Source organism: Heloderma suspectum, chromosome 3 (assembly GCF_057233095.1).
Source record: "Heloderma suspectum isolate Gila_16-S chromosome 3, 16-S_ref, whole genome shotgun sequence".
In the NCBI taxonomy this organism is placed as follows: Eukaryota; Metazoa; Chordata; class Lepidosauria; order Squamata; family Helodermatidae; genus Heloderma; species Heloderma suspectum.
The window spans coordinates 35,288,836-35,310,595 of record NC_139460.1 but is presented as its reverse complement, the minus strand read 5'-3'; the positions used below and the strand labels follow the sequence as shown (position 1 = coordinate 35,310,595).

The window sequence follows — 21,760 nt, the reverse complement described above, 5'->3', positions numbered from 1 at the left end:
CGTAGCCTATCACGGGTGACTTTGAAAGAAAAAAAAAAAGCACGTACGGCTAATGGCGGCCCCCATAGGGAGCCGCCATTCGCGTTCCTTATTTGGTCCCTGTAGTCTACGTAAAGATTTACGTAGACTACGGCGAAAATAAGGACAACGCAAATAGCGTTGCCCTTATTTTCGCCGTAGTCTACGTAAATCTTTACGTAGACTACAGGGACCAAATAAGGAACGCGAATGGCGGCTCCCTATGGGGGCCGCCATTTGCATACGCGCTTTTTTTTTTCAAAGTCACCCATGATAGGCTACGTGACGATTAACGTAGCCTATCACGGCTGACTTTGCAGATCTAGCCGTGATAGGCTACGTTAATCGTTACGTAGCCTATCACAGGGGCATTTTTTTTGTGTTTTTTTTTCTTTTGAAGTTCGCGGCCAGGGAGACGGGGCGCTTCTCCCCGGCCTGAATTTCAGCCGGGCGAGGCGGGAAGCCTCCCCCCCGGCCTAAATTTCAGCCAGGCGAGGAGGGAAGCCTCCCCTCCCCCGGCCTGAACTTTGGGGGGAGCAGCGAAGCGCCTCCCCCCCACTGCGAAGCAAGCTGCGAGACCAGGTAAGTGACTTTCGTGCATCCCTACATTAAAGTCAAAAGGGTAGATAACAGGTAAGAAAGAGCAATCTGGATGTATGGGAGTGGTACACTCCTATACATCAGCTGGGATACTAGGGTGGTGTACATAATACACAATACCATCAAAACACTAGGATCACATCCTTGTGATAAAAACGGAGAAAGCAGAACAAACAAAAGCAACCAATTAAAATCAAACTGGGTAAAGAAACAAAAAGGTTTTGAGCTGCATGTGTACTATCAAACAGAGATAATTGTAGTTAACTAGATGTGTTGGTCCATTGTGTATGTCCTATATATAGTATTCTTTAGCCAATACTGCCCTGTTTTAATCACTAACCTGGGGCCAAACTACAAAGTATCTTTAATACAAAGCGTGCAGTGTATTAAAGATACAACCCTTACTTTTTCTTATGCAAAAGTAAGCGTTGGGGACCTGATCCAGATTGAGATCCTAGTGTATACATGTATGGTGTGGGAAGGGGGTTAATGGGCTTTAACCCTTTGCCTCCTGCTGTGGTCCTGATCCAGATTGGGGGGCTGGGACCTGATTCCCCCTTCCCCACATGCAAATTGCAGATGAGGTGACCCTAACTTGAATTGGGATCACAGTCCCAATCCAAAGGGTTTAAGCCCAAGTACACTCCATGCTAGGGTCCCAGTCTGGATTGGGTTCCCCATGCTTACTTCTCAGTAAGAAAAAAGTACTGATATAGCTGTATTCAGTGTATTAAAGATAACACGTAGTTTGGGTCTCAGATGGCTTTAAAGGGGGATTAGTCAAATTCATGTATAAGGTTAGCAATGGGGCTAGTAGTCATGTTGGCTATATACTACTACCATATACTACCTCCAGGTCAGCATGATCCTGAATACCAGTTGCGGGAGAACAACAACAGGAGGAAGCTATTGCTCTCTCATGTCCTCCTTGTGGGCTTCCCAGAGGCATCTGGTCAGCCACTGTGGGAAATAGGCCTTTAGTCTAATCCAGTATGGCTGCTCCTATGTTCTTAACCAAACCTGTAAGGGCAGAAATATGTACTGCAAGTTAGACTACAACTGGGGGACCCAGGGTCAAATCCCCACCAAGCCATGAAGCTCACTGGGTGGCCTTATGTCAGTCTCTCTCTCTCTCTCTCTCTCTCTCTCTCTCTCTCTCACCAACTTACCCCACAAAGTTTTTGTGAGGATACAATTGTGGGGAAGAGACACATCATGCTCACCGTGCTGACCTTCTTGAAGGAAGAGTGATATATAATTGTAATAAATAAATATTTACAAAGATTTCTGGAGATCCTGATCACAGATCTGTCAAGACATGTTTAGTTTGGCTCTTGGAGGGGATTATGTGGGAATGAATTACATCACTATTAACAAAACAGTTGGATCTGGGCAATTGAAATGATGAAGATCTGTGGCTTACATTAAAAGTGAGCCTCCTGTATTTTTCTGTGTGTTGTTCTTTCTTTAATAATTATGTTATGGTTAGGAGATATGGCTTTACTACTCAAAACAACAAGTCCCACTGTTTTTCATTGGGAATGCGTTTTTAACTGCCGACAGTGTTCATTCTGGAGCAGCTGAATACTTGCAGGGTGAGTTGGTGGAAAATGGGACAGTGTTGTGTTTGGTACTGAGAAATGTGGGGTCCTCCTGACAGTCCCAGAACAGAGCTACAATCCTATACACATTTTCTTGGGTATAAGCCCCATTCCGCACAGTGGGACTTACTTCTGAGTAGTCATCCATAGGGGTGCAGCGTACATCATGCGCCGCATTTGTTACAGTCCATTTCAGTTTTGACTTGGCTGATTTGTGGTATTCATCTTTGCATTTTACCTAAGGATGGATGACTCTGTCGATTTTGGTTTCTCTCAAGCCCTATTGAGTCGTTCCAAATCCACGAAGATGAAATGTGTGAGGATAGAGCGCGTGTGCTCTAACCCCACCCCCTCATGCGTTTCCATCGCCCTGTACTCATGGAAGGCAATGGTATGAAGAGGAGATTTTCCAGGGTTTTTAACTGTGTGGAGAACCCCCATGGATACAGGAGGCTCTTCTCTTCAGGCCATCAGCCTCCACATGCTGAGGGCAAGAAATGTGATGATGGTGGGGATCAGGGCTGGAGCACTCCTTTTCCTCACACATTTAGTCTTCATTTTTTCCAACCTTAAGTTAGGTTCATCCCAAACATTTTTTTAAAAAAAGTTTGCATGAAAATTCATATGCAGTTTGTTCTCTTCTACTTAAGGCCTGGGTTTCTAATTCTCGTCTTAATAGATGCAGAATGTGTCTATTACATTTATGGTACAAATGGAGTTGTACTATATATGCCTCATAAGAGGATGCTGGATTTGGCATGGTTCCATCGAGTCCAGCATCCTCTTCCTCACCATGGCCAACTAGGTGCTTTTCAGAAGCCCACAAGCAGGGCACAAAGGCAACAGTCCTCTCTCCTTGTTTGCTCCCTGATAACTGTTATTCAGAGGTCTCTAAACACGGAGGAGCCGTTTAACTCTCATCATGGCTAACAGCCAGAAGCCAGTGTGGTGTAGAGGTTAGGGTGTTTGATTAGGACCGGGAAGACCCAGGCTCTAGTCCCCACTCTACCATGAAGCTCACTGAGTGACTTTGTATGTATCCAACATTAGTCACTGACCCCTAGCCTAAACTACCTGGCAGTGTGTTGTGAGGATAAAATGGAGAGGAGGAGGATCATGTTCTCAGCCTTGGGCTCCTTGGAGGAAAACCAGGATATAAATGTAACAAATACATAAATAAATATGCCCTTCATGGACTTAACTTTTTGTTAACTGCCCTGATACATTTAATTGAATGGTGGTGGGGTATAAATGCATTAATTAATTAACATACCCTTTTTAAAGCCATCTAAACCAGTAAGCATAAATATATTTATTTATATTTACTTATCAGTACCCAAAAACTGGGAGGGGGAACCTGGATTTAGGTTGTATCCAGTGTTAGTCCTACTTAGAGTAGATCCATTGAAATGAATGGTACATAGGTTAGACTAACATTGGATACAACCTGTAGTTAGGTAGAGTCGTTTTTAAGATTGTGAAGTAGTCAGGTGGAACAAATTAAAAGAAAACTGGCTGACCAAATAAGCAAGATGTCTTGGTGGGTGGATGGGATGCAATGGCAAATATTCACTGGAAAAAAAATAAAAATAAAGATTATAGTAAGTAAAACTGGGACCGAAAGGAAGAAGAAAAGAAAGCAGAGGTAATGGAGCAAAATGAAAGTCTTTTCACGCACACTATCTTCTGAAACACTCCATCCATAACTTTAGCAGTGAAATACATCTGCTTGTTAGTTGGAAGCCTTTATATAGCTGGGGAGGAAACCAAACTATTACTTCCAGCTTTACTATTTATTTAGGGCTTCTGTAGAGAAGATAAAAATTAATTATGACTCTGGCCACTGAATATAGGAAAAGGAAATGGGTTTAAGTTGCAGAAAGGGACACTTAGCGTAAGTCTGTAAGAAGAATTTCCTAATAGTAAAAATTATAGCTGTGGGCAAATGGAATCTCAAAATCATCAGTTCTGTTTGTGAGCAGAGAAATTGCGGGTAGGAGATTTCACTGAATTTCTCCAGGGGGAGGAGAAATTCTCTGATAGGTTCTCTGAGGGTGGGTTCACCATTAGCAGCAGTTGTAGCACAGTGTCTTCCTTTTCTCCCAAGGGTTGTTTGTTTGTTTGCACTGCAAGTGGTAAAGGAGTAGCAATAGCAAGAAGTGCAAGTGGCAATAGAGCAATAAAGTGGCAATAGCAACAACTATGTTGGTGGGCTGCCTGGCCACCATTTGCATTCTCCACAATTCCCCATACCTAGTGTCACTCAGGGCATTGTGGGGATGGCAGGGGAGGAAGCAACCCCCACTTCCACCCCCAATGGTGGATAAAATCTGTGGAAAACCCTGCAAAATGGCCTTCTACACAACCTTTCTCTGTATGAGCCATCCCATAGTAGTCACCATGGACAGATCTTTCACAGCATCCAGTGTCAACTGAAGCATGCTACTTTTCAGTGGAGACAACTCACACATTTAGATCAGAGTCCCTAATCAAGTGAACCACATGCAAATCCCATGAAGCTGATTGCTGGGAGATTCAGGACAGATAGAAGGAAGTACTTCACACAGCGCATAGTGAAACTATAGAATTCACTTCCACAAGATGTAGTGATGGCCACCAATTTGGATGGCTTTAAAAGGGGATTAGATAAATTCCTGGAGGAGAAGGCTATCAATGACTACTAGTCCTGATAGCCATGTGCGACTTCCAGTATCAGAGGCAGCAAACCTATGTACACCAGTTACTGGGGAACATGGGTGGGAGGGTGCTGTTGCACTCATGTTCTGACTGATTTCCTGGTCAACAGTTGGTTGGCCACTGTGTGAACAGGATGCTGGACTAGATGGACCCTTGGTCTAACCCAGCATGGCTCTTCTTATGTTCTTATGCTCTTAACCAGCTCAGAAGTGGTTTATACTCAAGATTAATGCATCTGGAGAATAATTTTTGTTACTTTTTGTTATTTGGTATATGGTATAATCATCATCATACAGCCCTTCACGTCCTGCAGTGCTGCGGTTGTGTCTCGATTTATACCTGTGAGTATTTTTTACGGTTCACCTCAATGAAGAATAGTTGGCACTATATAATGGGTTGGATCCTAACTTAGATGAAATCAATGGATTTAAGTTAGTCATGTCCACTGTAAGTCCCACTGATTTCAAAGTGTCTACTCCATTGTTATTGACACGGTGATTAACAGCACAGTCCTGTGCGTGTCTGTGGGGCTTACTTCCAGGAAACTGGGCACAGGACTGCAACCTAAATTCATATAGAACCTTGTCCTCAAGGATGTTGTGGCTTGATCAAAAAGAGAGTGGCCGCAAAGCCAATTAGGAATTCAAAATAAATACAGCAAAGTCTTTTGTGGTGCTAGCTTCCATTCGTGTTAGAATTTTGAGACTTTTGAGTTACACAAAATTCTTTTGCAATGATGAAGAAGGTCCTATGAAAGCAAAAGACCTCCTTATTTTTACACCGGAATACGTTTGTCCAAAGTTGATGTTGCCTTTCCTATTTTGTATTTCTTGACAAACAATTCATTGGCAATTTGTTTCAAAATCTGGGGCTTGAGGTGGGGTCCTCATTAAAAAGCTGTAAAATTAATATAATGTTCTAGTAGCAGTGCTTGACAGGTTTTCTCAATGTTATTTTCAGTGATATATTCATTCATTTGGTGTGCTTCTCCTGGGAATTGTGTATGCTCTTTAAAATCAGAGCAACCTGTTCAGGTTTCAGCTTTCTTGTTGGGCTGTTTCCCATCCTACCTTCCCAGTAGATGAGGTCAGACATGGTTTTTTGAAATACTAGCATATTTTGCAATAGAACTCCATAAAATGTATGCTAACTTCAAGGAAGGAAGGCTCAGAGAGACCTTAGATGCCTTAACAAAAGCTTTTAGGGAAGCAGGGTATCATATTAACATGTTTTGTGTTAAAGACATTAAGGTATTTAAATATGTTATTTTAATCCCTGTTGCAACATAGAAACAGAAGGATATAATAGTAGCATCTGTTCAAAGTACAGTTTCCCCTCTCACCTTCCCTTTTCACAAGAGTACTCTTAAAGATTACACAGCAGGAGGAAAAACATACTGTAATAAGATTTCAGTGAAGAAGGAAACAGCACATAAATCACACTGGGGATTGATTCATTCCATTGTTTTCTTATCCATTTGATGCAAAGAAGTGAATGGAGAGAGCCAGAGGTGCCAAGTTTTGCATGTATGTATTCTCACAAGGCTACGGCCATGTCTCACTAGAGGCACTTAAAATCCTCAATTGAATTTCAAACATCTGCCAGATATTGTCGTGTTGACCTTTATTCGAAATGTTCAGGTGTTAGTGTTCTTCTGTTCTTAGAAATAACATGCTCACCCTTTTCTGCTGTAGGAAGGACCATGTCTGTCCCCCACCCCTGACAAGAGGTGGCTCCCAAGTGATGACTTTTGACACACAATCCAGATGCTGACCTCTGCTGTCTCCAACATATTTTTATTGCGGTTGAATTGTGCCTGTTATCGCAAAAACGGGCTGAATAATGAATGCTGGACATTGTTATCACCCTTATTCTGCTCTGCCTCCAAGGAGATCAGAGCAAATTGTGTGTGGTTCCTGGCAATCTCCCATCCAGACAACTTAAAGAGCCTAGCCAGCTTAGCTTCAGCAGCAGAATTGTTCCAGATGACGTCAGGCCATTATCTGGACTTGGCATAGCAACATTTGCGCATTTAGTAATGTGTATTCTTTGTTCACCTATTGCTACCATTAGCATAAAAAACTGTACTTCAAGACTGGGTAGAGATGGATGAATCTATCAATTTTGGTTTCTCTCAGTTTCTCATTTTTCCAATCTTCAGTTGGGTTCATCTCAAACTTTGCATATTTCTCCAGTTTTAGGTTCGGATTGTCTGAATGTTTTTTTGTTTTTTTTAAGTATGGATGGAAATTCATAAGCATTTATGTGCAAATTTCTCCTGATACACATATTTTTATATGCATGCTCTTCTAATATAATGCATATTTGAATTTTTTTTTTTATAATATACACATTTTGGCACACATTGTGTGATTGGAAACACCACAGAAAATGCAAAAAAGTGCAAACTTTGAAGGATGAGTGAGTTTCATAGAATCGTAGAAGGGGCCATTTAGGCCATCAAGTCTAACCCTTTGCTCAGAGCAGGAATCCAGTTTAAAGCATCCCTGACAGATGGCTGTCCAGTCTCTGCATGAATATCTCCAGCAACAGAGAGACCACCACCTCTCTAGGAAGTTGCTTCCATTGTCTGACTGCTCTTTTCATTATGAAGTTTTTCCTAACGTTCAACCAAAGTCTGCGTTCCTGTAACTTTAGAGCCTGTTATTTGATGTCCTGCAGTCTTGGATGATAGAAAACAGGTTCCCTATCATCCAAGAGTGTTGTCCCTCTTCTGTGTGAAAACCCATTAGGTGAAAAGTGCTATCAGTCTTGTCATCTTAAAGCTAAACGTACACAGTTCCTTCAGTCTTCATAAGACTTAGTTTCTAGTCCCTTGATAATCTTTGTTGCCTTTCTTTGAACTCATTCCAATTTATCTGAGTCCTTCTTAAGGTGTGGGATCCAAAACTGAACAAAATATTCAAGGTGAGGTCTGACCAGCACAAAGTAGAGTGGAACTATTCCCATGACTTTGAAGCTATACTTCTGTTGAAGCAACCTAAAATCGCATTTGCCTTTTTTGCTGCCCCATCACATTATTGACTCAAATTCAGTTTGTGATAGACTACAAGTCTAAGATCTTTTTCACACATACTATTGCCAATCCAAACATTCCCCATTTTATATCTGTGCATTTTATTCTGTTTTCCTAAATGAAGAGCTTTGCACTTGTCTCTGTTAAATTTTATTCTGTTATTTTCGGCCCATTTTCTAACCTATCAAGATCATTTTGAATGTTGTTTCTGTCTTCTAAGGTATTAGCTAACCCGCCCAATGTTGTGTCACCTGCAAATCTGATAAGCATTCACCCCACCTCTTCCTCCAAGTCATTAATAAAATTGTTGGAGAGTACAGGGTCCAGGACTGAATCCTGCAGCACTCCACTCGATACCACCCTCCAGTACGGTGAGGAACCACTGATGAGCACACTTTCGGTTCACAGAGTGGTTCAAAAGTGCAAAAATAGGTAAGTTCACATTAAAATGTGAACTGAATTAATTTCTCCCCCATTCCTAAGATGGGGGGAGGGGGAGAGGTTGGACTGGAGTGGGTCAATAGAGCCAGAAGTACTGTCTTAACAGCTCTGACAAGATGGGGAAGTATCTCTTTTGTTAGGAAAAATACAGGTAAATAGCCCACAGTGCCTAGGAAATAGTTAGAGCAGCCTTACCCAACCTAGTGCCCTCCAGATGGTTTTGACCACAGTTCCCATCTTCCCTGACAATTGCCCAGGCTGGCTGGGGCTGACAGGAGTTGTAGTCCAAAACATCTGAAGGGCACCAGGTTGGGACAGGCTGGTGATTGCCATTTGGACAAAAAGGCATGCCTTTCTCTCCCCACTCCTTAGCTAAGGGTGGTGTCATCCAGAAATTTGTGAAGGAAACAAAAGACAGACTGAAGTTTTGAGTGAGAAAGAAACTGAGAGAGCTGATTTGGGGCTCTGTAAGCACCTTATGGTGCTGGTTGTAGCCATGCCCCTTTTGATTTCAAGTCTTTAGTTTTAATTTTTTTTTAATATTTGATGGTGTATTGTTTTGTGTGTGTGTGTGTGTGTTTAAGTGCTTCAGGGAGCCTTTGTTATGGCTGCAAAGCAGTACAAAAATCCTTTTATAAATTAAAATGAAATAAAGAAATGTGGAAGCAGTGGACTTTGTCTGTTGGAGCATTTAAGCTGTACCTCCAGCTATGCTAAACCAGTATATTTGTAAATAAGTACAAATGTTGTTGTTGTTCAGTCTTTAAGTCGTGTCTGACTCTTCATGACCCCATGGACCATAGCACGCCAGGCCTCCCTGTCGTCCGCTCTCTCCCAGAGTGTGCTCAAGTTCATAAATACAAATATTACAAAATGCAAATTAGCCTCCAGTGACCTCCTTCCAAAGGGAATCAAACCTGTATAAGTGTTGTATCCTTGAACTTCTCACTTAGAGATGTGAAGGCTTGAGGAAAAAACTGGAAAACCCCATTTTCCAAAAATTTCTAGTGAGAAAAAAACACAGTGTTTTCTCATAAGTGTGTGTCTATGTGTGCGTCCAAGCGTGCACGCATGTGTGTGTGTATATGAAGAGAGGAACTCTTGGTGAGTTGAGCTAAAGACAATGGTCCTTTCAATTTCATTTCCGGACACTTCTATGGATGATAAAGGGTGGTGAATCACCACAGCTCAGATAAAGCTCAGATAAAGCAATCAAGTTAACAGTGTTGCATGTCTTTATGAATTCTCCCTGTACTCTGAGACTGAATGGTTCAATTTTCTAACTGTGTACAGTGTAGAGCTCACAAAATGCATGGACAGGGATATAGAATGAAGCCTCTGTCATGTGAACCTGGCTTATCCCCAACCTGCTACTTTCTGCAAAAAAAAAAAAAAAAGGAGGTCAGGTCCCCACTGAGTTTCAAATAAGTGAAGTTAGAATAACTAACCATCTGGCCTCCACCAGGATGTCTGGCACAGAAAAGATGCAGTCTTACTCCTGTGTCTTTCATCCATTTGGGCTGCTTCCTCTTCTTGCTGAGATGTACGCCTTCCTTTCTGAGTCCCCTGCATACACAAAGAGCAGCTCTGGCATGTGATCTGCCTGGTTTCCAGCTACAGAGTATTCAGTCTTAAAAGTTCTCTTAAGTTTCCCAGCACTTCCTAAAAGCCCACTGGAGTGTCAGCATGCATAATATTTTAAAAGCCTCTCAACTCATTACTTTTGTTTTCAGTTGTACATTAAGGGTATGCTTACAAATCTGAAATGTGAATCCATCAAAGAGATGTTTGAAAACATGTATGAGACAGGTACACCTTTATGAACTTGGACTGACTACAGCTCCCTGTTGGGGGAAGAGCTACGTGTTATGTTAAATGTGTTATGTCTAGGGATGTCACAATCCCGCCCAGATTTTAAATGGGCTCGAATTCTGACAAATCTGGTCCATGGAATCCTCCTAGGAATGGGGCAGCCAGGTCGACCCGGACCGGCGCTCACGCGGACCCAATTTTTTTTTTCTCCGCTCTTTTACCCTTTTTATGAGGCATTTTCCGGAGGCTTGCTTTCACTGGGGCTGAGTCGTCCACAGAAATCCTCCATCTTTTCTGTTTATTGTCTGTGGAGGTTAGGTCAGGTCAGGACAGCTCCAGTGAGGTCAGGTCAGGTGAGGTGAGGACAGCTCCGGTGAGGTGAGGTCAGGCGACCAGAAGTTACATGGGGAATCCCCGTGAAGGGCTTTATTCTTACGGAGACCAAGGGTGCGCAGAAAGGATTTTTCGGCAGGAATTACAAATGTATTTACATAAGTTCCGGAGCTGGGAAAAAATGGGGAGGGGGAATCCGGGACAGGCGGACAGCGGAATGGGGCGGCCCTCGGCTCTGCGGCATCCTCGCAGAGCGGAGCCGCTCCACAAGGATTCCGGGGGGGGGGGAACGGATCGCTGGAATGGATGGTGGGGAATCCGTATATCCCTAGTAAAGTCCTGCTTCCGAGGTGTGTGTTTTTTGTTTACTCAAAGTCAATGTGGGTTTCTCCAGCAAGGGAAGCTCTGAAATGGAGAATGGTGGGTTGCTGCCCTCTCCGTACCTTTGTGCAGGTTCTAGGATTTCCATTGGAGTTTGTTGTGATTGTGTACCCAGTGCAAATACAACTTGATCTAGGAATAGAGATGTACAGATTTTGTAAGGTCTGTTCTGTTTGCGTTTCGCAGGTTGTCAGGTGCCTTTCATTCTGTTGTCCGTTCATTGGTAGGATTGGATTTTTTCTAATTTCCCAAATTTGCACAAACTTGCACTTCTGAAAATGCACAGTCCCCCCCAAAATGCACAAATCCTCCCCCAAATGTGCATTTTTATGCTTTTGTCTATGGAGGAAACGCACATTTTCGGCCGGTGTTTTTTTATTGTACATATGACCAACTTTGTGTAAAATTCAAGAAAGTAAAGAAACTCATCTGCAAGTCTATGCAATCCATGCGACTTGGGAAAAGTCAGTCTGCTGCAGAATCCGTGGTCAGATTCATAGAAATACGAACTCATTTGATTCCACTGCGGATTTCTCCGACAATCCTACCTAGGAATACAGAACATAGGAAGCTGCCTTCCAGCAGCTCATACCATTTGTCCATCTAGGCCAGTATTTTCTACCCTGACTGGCAGTTGCTCTCCAGGGTTTCAGATAGGGAGGGGTCTTTCCCCTCACCTGCTCCCTGAGTCTTTGAACTGGAGATGGATTGAGCCTGGGACTTTCTGCAAGCAAAATATGGGCTCTGCCACTGAACTAGGGCCCCTTACCAGTCTCATTAAACTTGATGCTCACCTGGGAGGAAGCTGCAACAATGGAGTTGACAGCCACCTCTGCTCCAAAGAGTAACTGCCTCCCTAAGCCTTCATCTCGGCTGGGAGAATGTGTGCCCCCATCCTTTAGGGTGGCCCCCATGGGGAGCAACAGCTCTTTCCTGTCTCCTCCAAACCCCATGCTCTGTTGTGGGCAAAGAGATTTGAGCCTTGGTCTTAGCAGCAAAAATAATAAACCAGTTTGTTTTCATTTTCGCCCGGCCATGGTAGCTTGTCACCTGTAGGCTTTACATGGCTGCCAATACTTGTTCATTCAGCCTCCAGGCTGCAGTTCACTTTAATTCCCACCCCCGTATCTTTTTAGAACTCATGGCTGCAGAGATAACTCTGAATGCATGATGGCAAAACTCAGTGGGAAATAAATTGCCCATCCCTGTTAAAATGTTTCTTTTAATAAACTGATCTCCTTTAGCGTTTCTCTCCACCCATCCACACACTGCAACGTGGTTTGAAGATACTCAGATATTAACATTATTGAGATCCCTTAATAATTTCTTAAACATATGAAAGCTGATTTAGGTGATCAAAAGGATGCAACAGATAATTTGCTTTATTGTGAAATAATGACCACTACTGAAGTGGGTAAAAGGCAGTTGGCTTGGCAGATAGAAATAACACCTGAGGCACATAACTGATGCACTCCACATATGCAAAGCCCCTGTTTTGGCTCAAACTCTGTCTGGAGTTTTTACTTTATGGGTTGCGATGAGGGATGAAGCTAGACCATATTTTTGGCAGTATTTTATGTCATCAGAACATATAACGTTAGAATTTAGAACTAATGCGCTCCAGCGGTGCCTTATTCTCAATGGAAATTGACATTTCAGTGAGATTATTAGTAACGAGGGATGTAATTTGTTTTTGTTGTTTTGTTTTGCAGTAAGGTTGGGTCAAATTGTTTTGCAGCCTTTCAAGATGAGGGTTTAATAGCCTACCAATGAGAATTCCATGTGCAAAGATACCAAGATTAAATGGATTTTTGCAATGCTTAGCCAATGCTCCCCAACCCCTAGCCTTGACTTCTGAACAAAAGCCGTTCCAAAGATGAAATTAAGCACATGATGACTGATGACAGAACTCCCCAAATAATTACATGTACATCCAGAGTACTCTGAGAAACTATTCCTTACTAATGAGGAAACCATGCAGATTCAGAACTTGAAGACAATCTTCCCCAACCTGGTGCCCTCCAAATGTATTGGACTCCAGCTCCCATGATGCCCATCCAGAATGGGTACCATTGGGCCATCTAGCCTAATATTATGACTACTCTGATGACTGGCAGTGGCTCTCCTAGCCCTGCTACCAGAGGTCCTGGGAATTTCTATATGCAAAGCATGTGCTCTACTCAGTGGTGGCTCTGGGTTTGTCAGGGCCCCTGGGCAAGTGACTCTCAATGAGCCTCCCTCCTCACCACCATTGTCACCAGCTATTGTTGCTTGGCATCCTCTTTCTCATCATTGCTACCACTTGCTTGTTTGGCATGTAGAGAGCCAGTGGGCAAGCAGGCAGCGACATCTGCTGCACCTCCTTCGCACTGCCATCAACTTTGTCTGGGCCAGAGCGAGAGGCAGGTGAAAAAAGCAGGTTGCAGTGGTGAGCGGGGGGGGGGGGAGCAACTCCAGGGGGCTCTTGTTAGTTGGCCCCTGCTAGGGATGGACGGATAGTGTAAAAACTGTTCTGTCTGCACTTCACAGATTGTCAGGCGCCTTTCATTCCATTATCCGCTGATGGACAAAATCAGATTTTTTTTTCATTTCTAAATGTGTGCAAATTTGCACTTGCACAAATTTGTGCTTGTGAAAATGTACAAATCCCCCCCATGTGCATTTTCATGCTTTAACCTATAGGGAAAATGTGAATTTTCTGCTTAAAAAAAAAAAATTATTGTGTATTTTTCTATTACTAAATTTGCACAAAATTCTGGGAAGTTAGAAAAACAGTCTGCAAGTCTGTGGAATCCGCCCAACTGGGGAAAAGCCGGTCCACTGCGGAATCCGCCAGCTGGATTCATGATCCAAACTCATTTGATTCCATTGGTGATTTCTCTGCCATCTGTAGTCCCTGCCAGGGTGTGGGCCCTTGGCAGATGCCCAACCATGCCCACTATTGATGCCAGCCCTGGCTCTATCTCTGATTTAAGGCCTACTTCTTTTGACCAACACCATATAGAGAATTTAACGTTGTTTCTATATGTGATCCTAGAACAAATGTAGCCCAATTACCTACTTTTTTGGTTTTGTAGAGGTAATAGGGCAGCTGTCCCCATTATATATGTGCATGAACACCACCAGTTCAAACTTGGTACAGCACTCTTGTAACAGTGTAAGAATTGTGCTGCAATGGAACTCATCCCTTTAAATCTGTTAAGAGGATATCCAATGTGGATTGTGCAGCAAAAGCATCTACTACTCTACGCTTTAGTAATTGGCAATCGTTCCTGAAAGTCCTGCAGATACGTGGAATAGAATAGAGCAGTGGTCCTCAACCTTTCATATCTTACATCCCACTCATCACTCTGTCAAAGATGCTGGGTCCCACTATGACAGAAACAAAGATCCTCCTTTTTCCAAGGGCATTTATATGGATATAAACATTCTCTTATTATATTTTCATTTATGGTACGTTTTAAGGATATTAAAAATTGCAGTAATGTTGTTGGGAATAAATGTTATTGCTATGACTAAAACACAAACAAAAATAATAATTCCATTCGTAGTTAAAAAGGTTACTACTAGCATGCCAAAAAGCCACAGATGGATAATGCGTGGCAGGTAGGGGCAGCAGGAGATGGTAAGTCACACTTGTAAGTGGACATGGGGATTGAGAGAAAACAAATTCTTAGTAATTGTTATGAAAACCCCACATCCCACCTAGACTACTGCTGCTGCGTGGTACTGGTGGTACGCTCACTTGTTGAGAGCCAGTGGAATAGAGAATATACATTGAGGTGTAAACTATCTTGTGACTTAAGGACTTCCATTGTGGCAACTGGGAGAGCTTGAACTTAGTCATACACTGTAGGAATTAAAACTGTTTTTCAGCAATCAAAAGCTTTCAGTCCTGTATTTCTGATGAGCATTATATTCACACACAGATACACATCTGAAACTGTTCCGAAGCTATTACTATCTACTAAGCATTCTTGTTTGCAATCTGTGCTTATGTTATTTAATTACTGAAAAGGCATAGCACAATATTCTCTTTCAGGTGTACGTGTGTGTGTGTGTGTGTGTGTGTGCTTGACAGGAGGGAGGATTTGGCATGTGCTCTAAAGCTTGAAGTGTTGGATTAGCAAACTTTCCAGTAACTGCCCTTTTTATATGTCTAAATCTAGATTACAGCTGTCCCTCTTGCAAGTCATACATAGTTTAGCATGTGGGAAAATGACCGACATTTTTTAATCTCTTCTCCTTCCTAGGGTGTCTCCCCTGCAGAAGTCTGAAATAGTAGACATGGTCAAAAAGCATGTGAATGCCATCACCCTGGCCATCGGGGACGGTGCCAATGATGTGGGAATGATCCAGACAGCTCACGTTGGCGTAGGGATCAGCGGCAATGAGGGCATGCAGGCAACCAACTCCTCTGATTACGCCATAGCACAGGTAGGAGTCCCGCCAGAGACCATCTGCCATATCCTGTTGAAAGAAGTATTGGCTGCATGGGTAGTATCAACACCTAATTGCTGATCTCAAGGCCAAGCAGGTTTCCTTCTCTCTTTCCTTCGAGGCTGCTGCCTTAAAACAGATACCTCCTAAATGCTTGGAATCCCTTCCATTGTGCTGGGCTGTGAGCCATCTTCTCCTGAAGGTTTAAGTTTCTTTTTACTTGTCACCGTACTTCAGACCCCAGTAATTGGGAAGAGGAGTCACGCATTACAGCTGTCAAAGCTCTGCCTATTATTATTTCTCTTGCTCTTAACTTGGGACACCTGTTGGTGAAGTATGTTTCCGTTCAGAAGGAGTAAGTGGTCCTTCTGTTTTTATTTCAATGACTTCAGTAGAAAGATATGACGGGATAGCTTATGATCTCTGCTCCATTTCCTCAGATATGGCCCATAAGCATCAGGAAAGGGTGATCACTGTCAAATCAGTGACTTATCTGTTCTGATTCTCTGGTTCTCTGACATTTTACTACATTTTCCTTCAAGGGTTAAAAAAAATGCTATCCTTTCGTTAAAAAGAACGTAACAGAGTGAGACCTTAATGAGAGTCACTGTAATATCTGCGTGTTCAAACATAACCATCATTCCAATCATCCTGGAGGCTTAATACATGTTACTATTTAATATTAAAGTTGTTGGTTTAATATCTTGGCTTATGTCAGCATTGGAAGCAGCAACTGTACCTCCTGAAGAGAAGCAGACATTCTTATCTTTTAAGCAGATGCTAAGCAGGAGTGATGAGCATTGCAGCAGCCTTAGTTCAGCCATCTTCAATTGGTGTAAATACTTACATTGTTCTGAGTCTTATTTTCACCCATGGACTTAATGCTCACATTTCAGGTGTTCAGAATGGAGCACAGAGACTTGAGGAAAGGAGCGGGGCAGCTATTCTGGGGTTGTTGCCATCCCCTCTCTCTTATCCAGAGATGCCACATCAGTGAAAAGACATCCCCATCTGCTCACCCCCACCCCCCTGTAGATTCATGGTGTAGCTGAGAAAGTAGATCAGGATCAGATCACAGTAGTTCAGCCTAAGGGCTGAATTCCATTTTGGAGAAGCTCTGGGGGGCCGCATTCCAGGAGTGGATGGGGCTAAAGGGAAAAGGAATGGGATTAAAGCGGGGCAGGCCAGAATACCAGAAATACTGGCATATTGTAGCAATCAGTAGATGGGGAAAGAGAATGGGGACCAGGAAAGGGGCATGGCCACCTGGGGAACCCCAGAGGGCCAGTGTCAACGTTCCACTTGTGACTTGGACCCCCTGAGCAACCCCTTAAGGATCTCTTGCCTCCTTAAGTATCCCACCTTCCTTCTTTTGAACTTCCCCTTCCCAGTAATGTGGGGTTTATGCTGTAGATGTGGGGTGACTGACACTCTAGACACAGGGTTTAACCACAGCAGTTCACTGGTGAATTTAAAGCTAGCAAATCACACCTAAAGGTATTTACACAATAGAGCTGAGTGATAGAAAAGGCATTAAAAGAAAATATAAATTGTAAAGCGCAAGTTGCTTTACCCTAGCTTCACTTAGGCTCCTCTAGGCTGCTTCTTCCTGCTCCCTCTTCAGGCCTGGTCTCACTTCAGGCTCTGGCTGGTTCTGCCCTTCCTGGCTCTCTCGCTCTCTTTGTATACCCTCCTCCCACAAAACTGAAAGTACAGCTTCAAACCTGAAGAAATGAAGCTTGAATGGAGAAATGAAACTGACGCTTAACCGGAGAAATGAAGCTACTCCTCCCTTTCCCCCTCCCAACAGAAAATTCCAGGCCTCTGAACCTGATCCCCTCTGCCTCTGCCTCTGCAAGCCTCAAACATTCCCAGCAGATTGGGATCCCAGAACCCCAACATTTGGCCTCTGCACCTGAAGTTGCCCACAGTTTTGGTCTAAACTATCAAGTTTGTTCTTACATTCTTCTGAGCCGTGTCCTGCTGAATAAAGCTAACATGTGATGTTCACTAGCGTTTTTAGAAGGGATTCTCCAAAGCCAATAAAACAGGGAAGACTTCTAGCCTGGTCAAAATAGTTAGAAAATACTTACAAAGGAAGTCTATTTCTTCATCAGCAAACAAGGTTTGCAATAAAAGAGTGCAATTGCACTTTCCCACTCTCCTCAGTGGGAAATCTGCATGGTCTGGCCCTGTGCAAATTTGGACTGTGCACTTGTTCTGGAGGATGTCTAGCTAGTCCAGAAGAGAGACAGGAGTGCCCACTGGGTGAAGCAAGTGGACATGATCCTGCTCCTTCACCCTGTGTAGGCTCCACACAGAGAACTTTGAACCAGTACATAGTTCCTCAAGACAGTGGATTCCTCAAACATAGTCTTCTGATAATTGTGGAATAGTGGATTTGGAATTAATATAAAAATGTCCTTTACTAATGATATGCTGGTGTTATTTCCAGTTAGATGATTACTGATCATAGTAGCTGAGATAGGAACATAGGAAGCTGCCTTATACTGAGCCAGACCCTTAGTCCATCTAGCCCAGTATTGTTGCCACCTACTGGCAGGTGCTCTCCAGGCTTTTAGGAAGGAATTTTTTTAGCCCAACCTGGAGATCATAGAATCATAGAATAGTAGGGTTGGAAGGGGCCTATAAGACCATCGAGTCCAACCCCCTACTCAGTGCAGGAATCCAAGTCAGAGCATCCCTGACAGATGGCTGTCCAGCCTCGTCTTGAATGCCTCCAGTGTGGGAGAGCCCACCACCTCCCCAGGTAGTTGATTCCATTGTCGTATTGCTGTAACAGTCAGGAACTTTTTCCTGATGTTCAGCCAGAATCTGGCTTCCTGTAACTTGCGCCCATTATTCCATGTCCTGCACTCTGGGATGATCGAGAAGAGATCCTGGCCTTCTTCTCTGTGACAGCCTTTCAAGTACTTGAAGAGTGCTATCATATCTCCCCTTAGTCTTCTCTTCTCAAGGCTAAACATGCCCAGTTCTTTCAGTCTCTCTTCATAGGGCTTTGTTTCCAGTCCTCTGATCATCTTTGTTGCCCTCCTCTGAACCCTCTCCAGTTTGTCTGCATCCTTCTTAAAGTGCGGTGCCCAGAACTGGACACAGTACTCCAGATGAGGCCTAACCAGTGCTGAGTATAGGGGAACTAGTACTTCCCGGGATTTGGAAGCTATGCTTCTATTAATGCAGCCCAAAAGAGCATTGGCCTTTTTTTGCAGCCACATCACATTGTTGGCTCATATTCAGCTTGTGATTGACAACAATTCCAAGATCCTTCCCGCTTGTAGTGTTGTTGAGCCACGTATCCCCCATCTTGTAACTGTGCATTTGGTTTCTTTTTCCTAGGTGCAGAACTTGGCATTTATCCCTATTAAATGTCATTCTGTTGTTTTCTGCCCAGCACTCCAGTCTATCCAGATCACTTTGTATTTTGTTTCTGTCTTCCAAACTATTAGCTATCCCGCCCAATTTTGTGTCATCTGCAAATCTGATCAGCATTCCCTGCACCTCCTCCTCCAAGTCATTAATAAAAAATGTTGAAGAACACTGGGCCCAGGACTGAGCCCTGCGGTACCCCACTCGTTACCTCTCCCCAGTTTGAGAAGGTCCCATTGATAAGCACTCTTTGAGTCCGATTCTGTAGCCAACTGTGGATCCACTGGATCGTTGTTTCATCTAGGCCACTTTGAGCTAGCTTGCTCATCAGGATAGCATGGGGCACTTTGTCGAAAGCTTTGCTGAAGTCGAGGTATATGATGTCTACAGCATTCCCACGGTCCACAAGGGAGGTTACTTGATCAAAAAATGAGATCAGATTCGTCTGGCAGGTCTTGTTTTTGACAAATTCATGCTGGCTTCGAGTAATCACTGCATTGTTTTCAAGGTGCTTCCAGATGGATTGCTTTATCATCTGCTCCAGAATTTTCCCAGGGATTGATGTCAGACTGACTGGTCTGTAGTTCCCAGGTTCCTCCTTTTCACCCTTTTTGAAGATAGGGACCAGATTAGTCCTCCTCCAGTCATCTGGCACTTCCCCCGCCCTCCATGATTTCTCAAAGAGAATAGACAGCGGTTCTGAGAGTTCTTCTGCCAGATCCTTTATGACTCTAGGATGCAGTTCATCTGGCCCTGGAGATTTGAACTCATTCAAAGTCATTAGGTGTTCCTTGACCATATGCCTATCGATCTCAAGCTGCAATCCTGCCCCTTCAGCCTGTACTTCGCCTTTGCCAGGGGGGTCATAGACTGTCAGGAGCGCTTTGGCGGCCTCTCGCAGTAGATTCCAATAGCCAACTCAAGACACAGACAAAAGGATTTCTTTTCAAAGCTTTAATCCTTTTACAACTTAGTGACTCTTTCAGATGCTAATCACCAGAGGCTAAAGCAAGGAACAGCAGAGTGGCCTAAGCTTCAAGTAGGCAGTTGATCCCCATTTGAAAGAGAGTCAGTTGAAGACCCAGAACTTATGGGCTAGGGAGAAATCCTCCCTCTTTCCCTTGGGTCCATGGGAGATGGCCGTTGCTTGCACGCCAAACGGGCGCTACACCTCCTTTCTGCACCCTCCATCACTCGTCGCTCTTTCCGTCTGCGTCGAGCATCTAAGAAGCCCCCCTCCTGCACTCCCTCACTACCAGGGTCACTATCTATCTCAGGAATGCTGGCAGGAGGAATCTTTGCCAGGTAGTGAGCCTGTGAGGGATGAGCTGGCTCCTCTCCCATGGATTGCTGTTCCTCCTCAGAATCCAAACTGCTCTGAAGCTCTCTGGGCTCAGTTTCCACCCTGACATCGACCCTCTTTTGGGAGAAGACTGAGCCAAAGTAGGAATTGAGCACCTCTGCCTTTTCTTTGTCATCTGTTATCATTTTGCCATCCTTAGTTAATAGCTGAACAACCATTTCTTTCCTCTGCCTTTTACTATGCACGTAGCTGAAGAAAGCCTTTTTGTTGTTTTTAGCATCCCTCACTAACCTCAGCTCCTTCTCAGCTTTAGCCTTCCTGACACCATCCCTGCAGTTCTGTGCTACCTGCCTGTACTCTTCCTTTGTTGCTTGGCCTTCCTTCCACTTCCTATATGTGTCCTTTTTTGTTTTCAGGTCATCCCTAAGCTTTTTGTGAAGCCACATTGGCTTCTTCTGTTGTCTTCCACCTTTTCTTCTTGTTGGAATTGTTTGTAATTGTGCCTTGAGAATTTCCTTTTTTAAAAGCTCCCACCCATCTTGGACTCCTTTTCTCGTTAGCATCGCTTGCCATGGGACCTTACTGATCATTGTTCTGAGTTTATTAAAATCAGCTTTCCTAAAATCCAGGGTACGCGTTTGACTACACTTGGTTTTTGCTTCCCTTAGAACCAAGAACTCAAGTACAACATGGTCGCTTTCCCCCAGAGTTCCTGTAACTGCTACTTTATCCACTAAATCATCTCTGTAATCTGTTATAATCTGCTCCAGAATTTTCCCAGGGATTGATGTCAGACTGGCTGGTCTGTAGTTCCCAGGTTCCTCCTTTTTACCCTTTTTGAAGACAGGGACAACAGTAGCCCTCCTCCAGTCATCTGCACTTCACCCATCCTTCATGATTTCTCAAGGATAATAGACAGTGGTTCTGAGAGTTCTTCTGCCAGTTCCTTTATGACTCTAGGATGCAGTTCATCTGGCCCTGGAGATTTGAACTCATTCAACGTCATTAGGTGTTCCTTGACCATATGCCTATCGATCTCAGGCTGCAATCCTGCCCCTTCAGCCTGTGCTTCACCTTTGCCAGGGGAGTCATAGACCCTCTTTTGGGAGAAGACTGAGCCAAAGTAGGAATTGAGCACTTCTGCCTTTTCTTTGTCCTCTGTTATCATTTTGCCATCCTTATTTAATAGCTGAACCACCATTTCTTTCTTCTGTGTTTTACTATGCATGTAGCTGAAGAAAGACTTTTTGTTGCTTTTAGCATCCCTCGCTAACCTCAGCTCATTCTCAGCTTTAGCCTTCCTGACGCCATCCCTGCAATTCTGTGCTACTTGCCTCTACTCTTCCTTTGTTGCTTGGCCTTCCTTCCACTTCCCATATGTGTCCTTTTTTGTTTTCAGGTCACCTCTAAGCTTTTTGTGAAGCCAGTTCCTTTATTGCTCTAGGATGCAGTTCATCTGGCCCTGGAGATCTGGACTCATTCAAAGTAATTATGTGTTCCTTGACCATACGCCTGTCAATCTCAAGATGCAATCCTGCCCCTTCAGCCTGTACTTCGCCTTTGCCAGGAGGGTCATAGGCCCCATCTACACCAGGCTTTTACTCTAGGGCAGGTGCGAGTCGAGGTCCCTTATGATAGATGACGCAGTCGCGACTTTGCAGCCATCCATGGTTTTCACCCAGAAAAAGCAGAGTTCCAAGGAGTCAGTTT

General features: G+C 43.7%; 1 protein-coding gene across 1 annotated transcript in view; it reads left to right on the top strand.

Moving 5' to 3' along the window:
* The window catches only part of ATP8A2 (ATPase phospholipid transporting 8A2), a 519,580-nt gene that overhangs the window by 244,533 nt on the left and 253,287 nt on the right, over positions 1 to 21,760 (top strand). Inside the window, exon 27 of the mRNA XM_084845428.1 lies at positions 15,174 to 15,357. Within this exon, the coding sequence (XP_084701554.1) occupies positions 15,174 to 15,357 (184 nt within the window). The remainder of the gene's footprint in view (positions 1 to 15,173; positions 15,358 to 21,760) is intronic.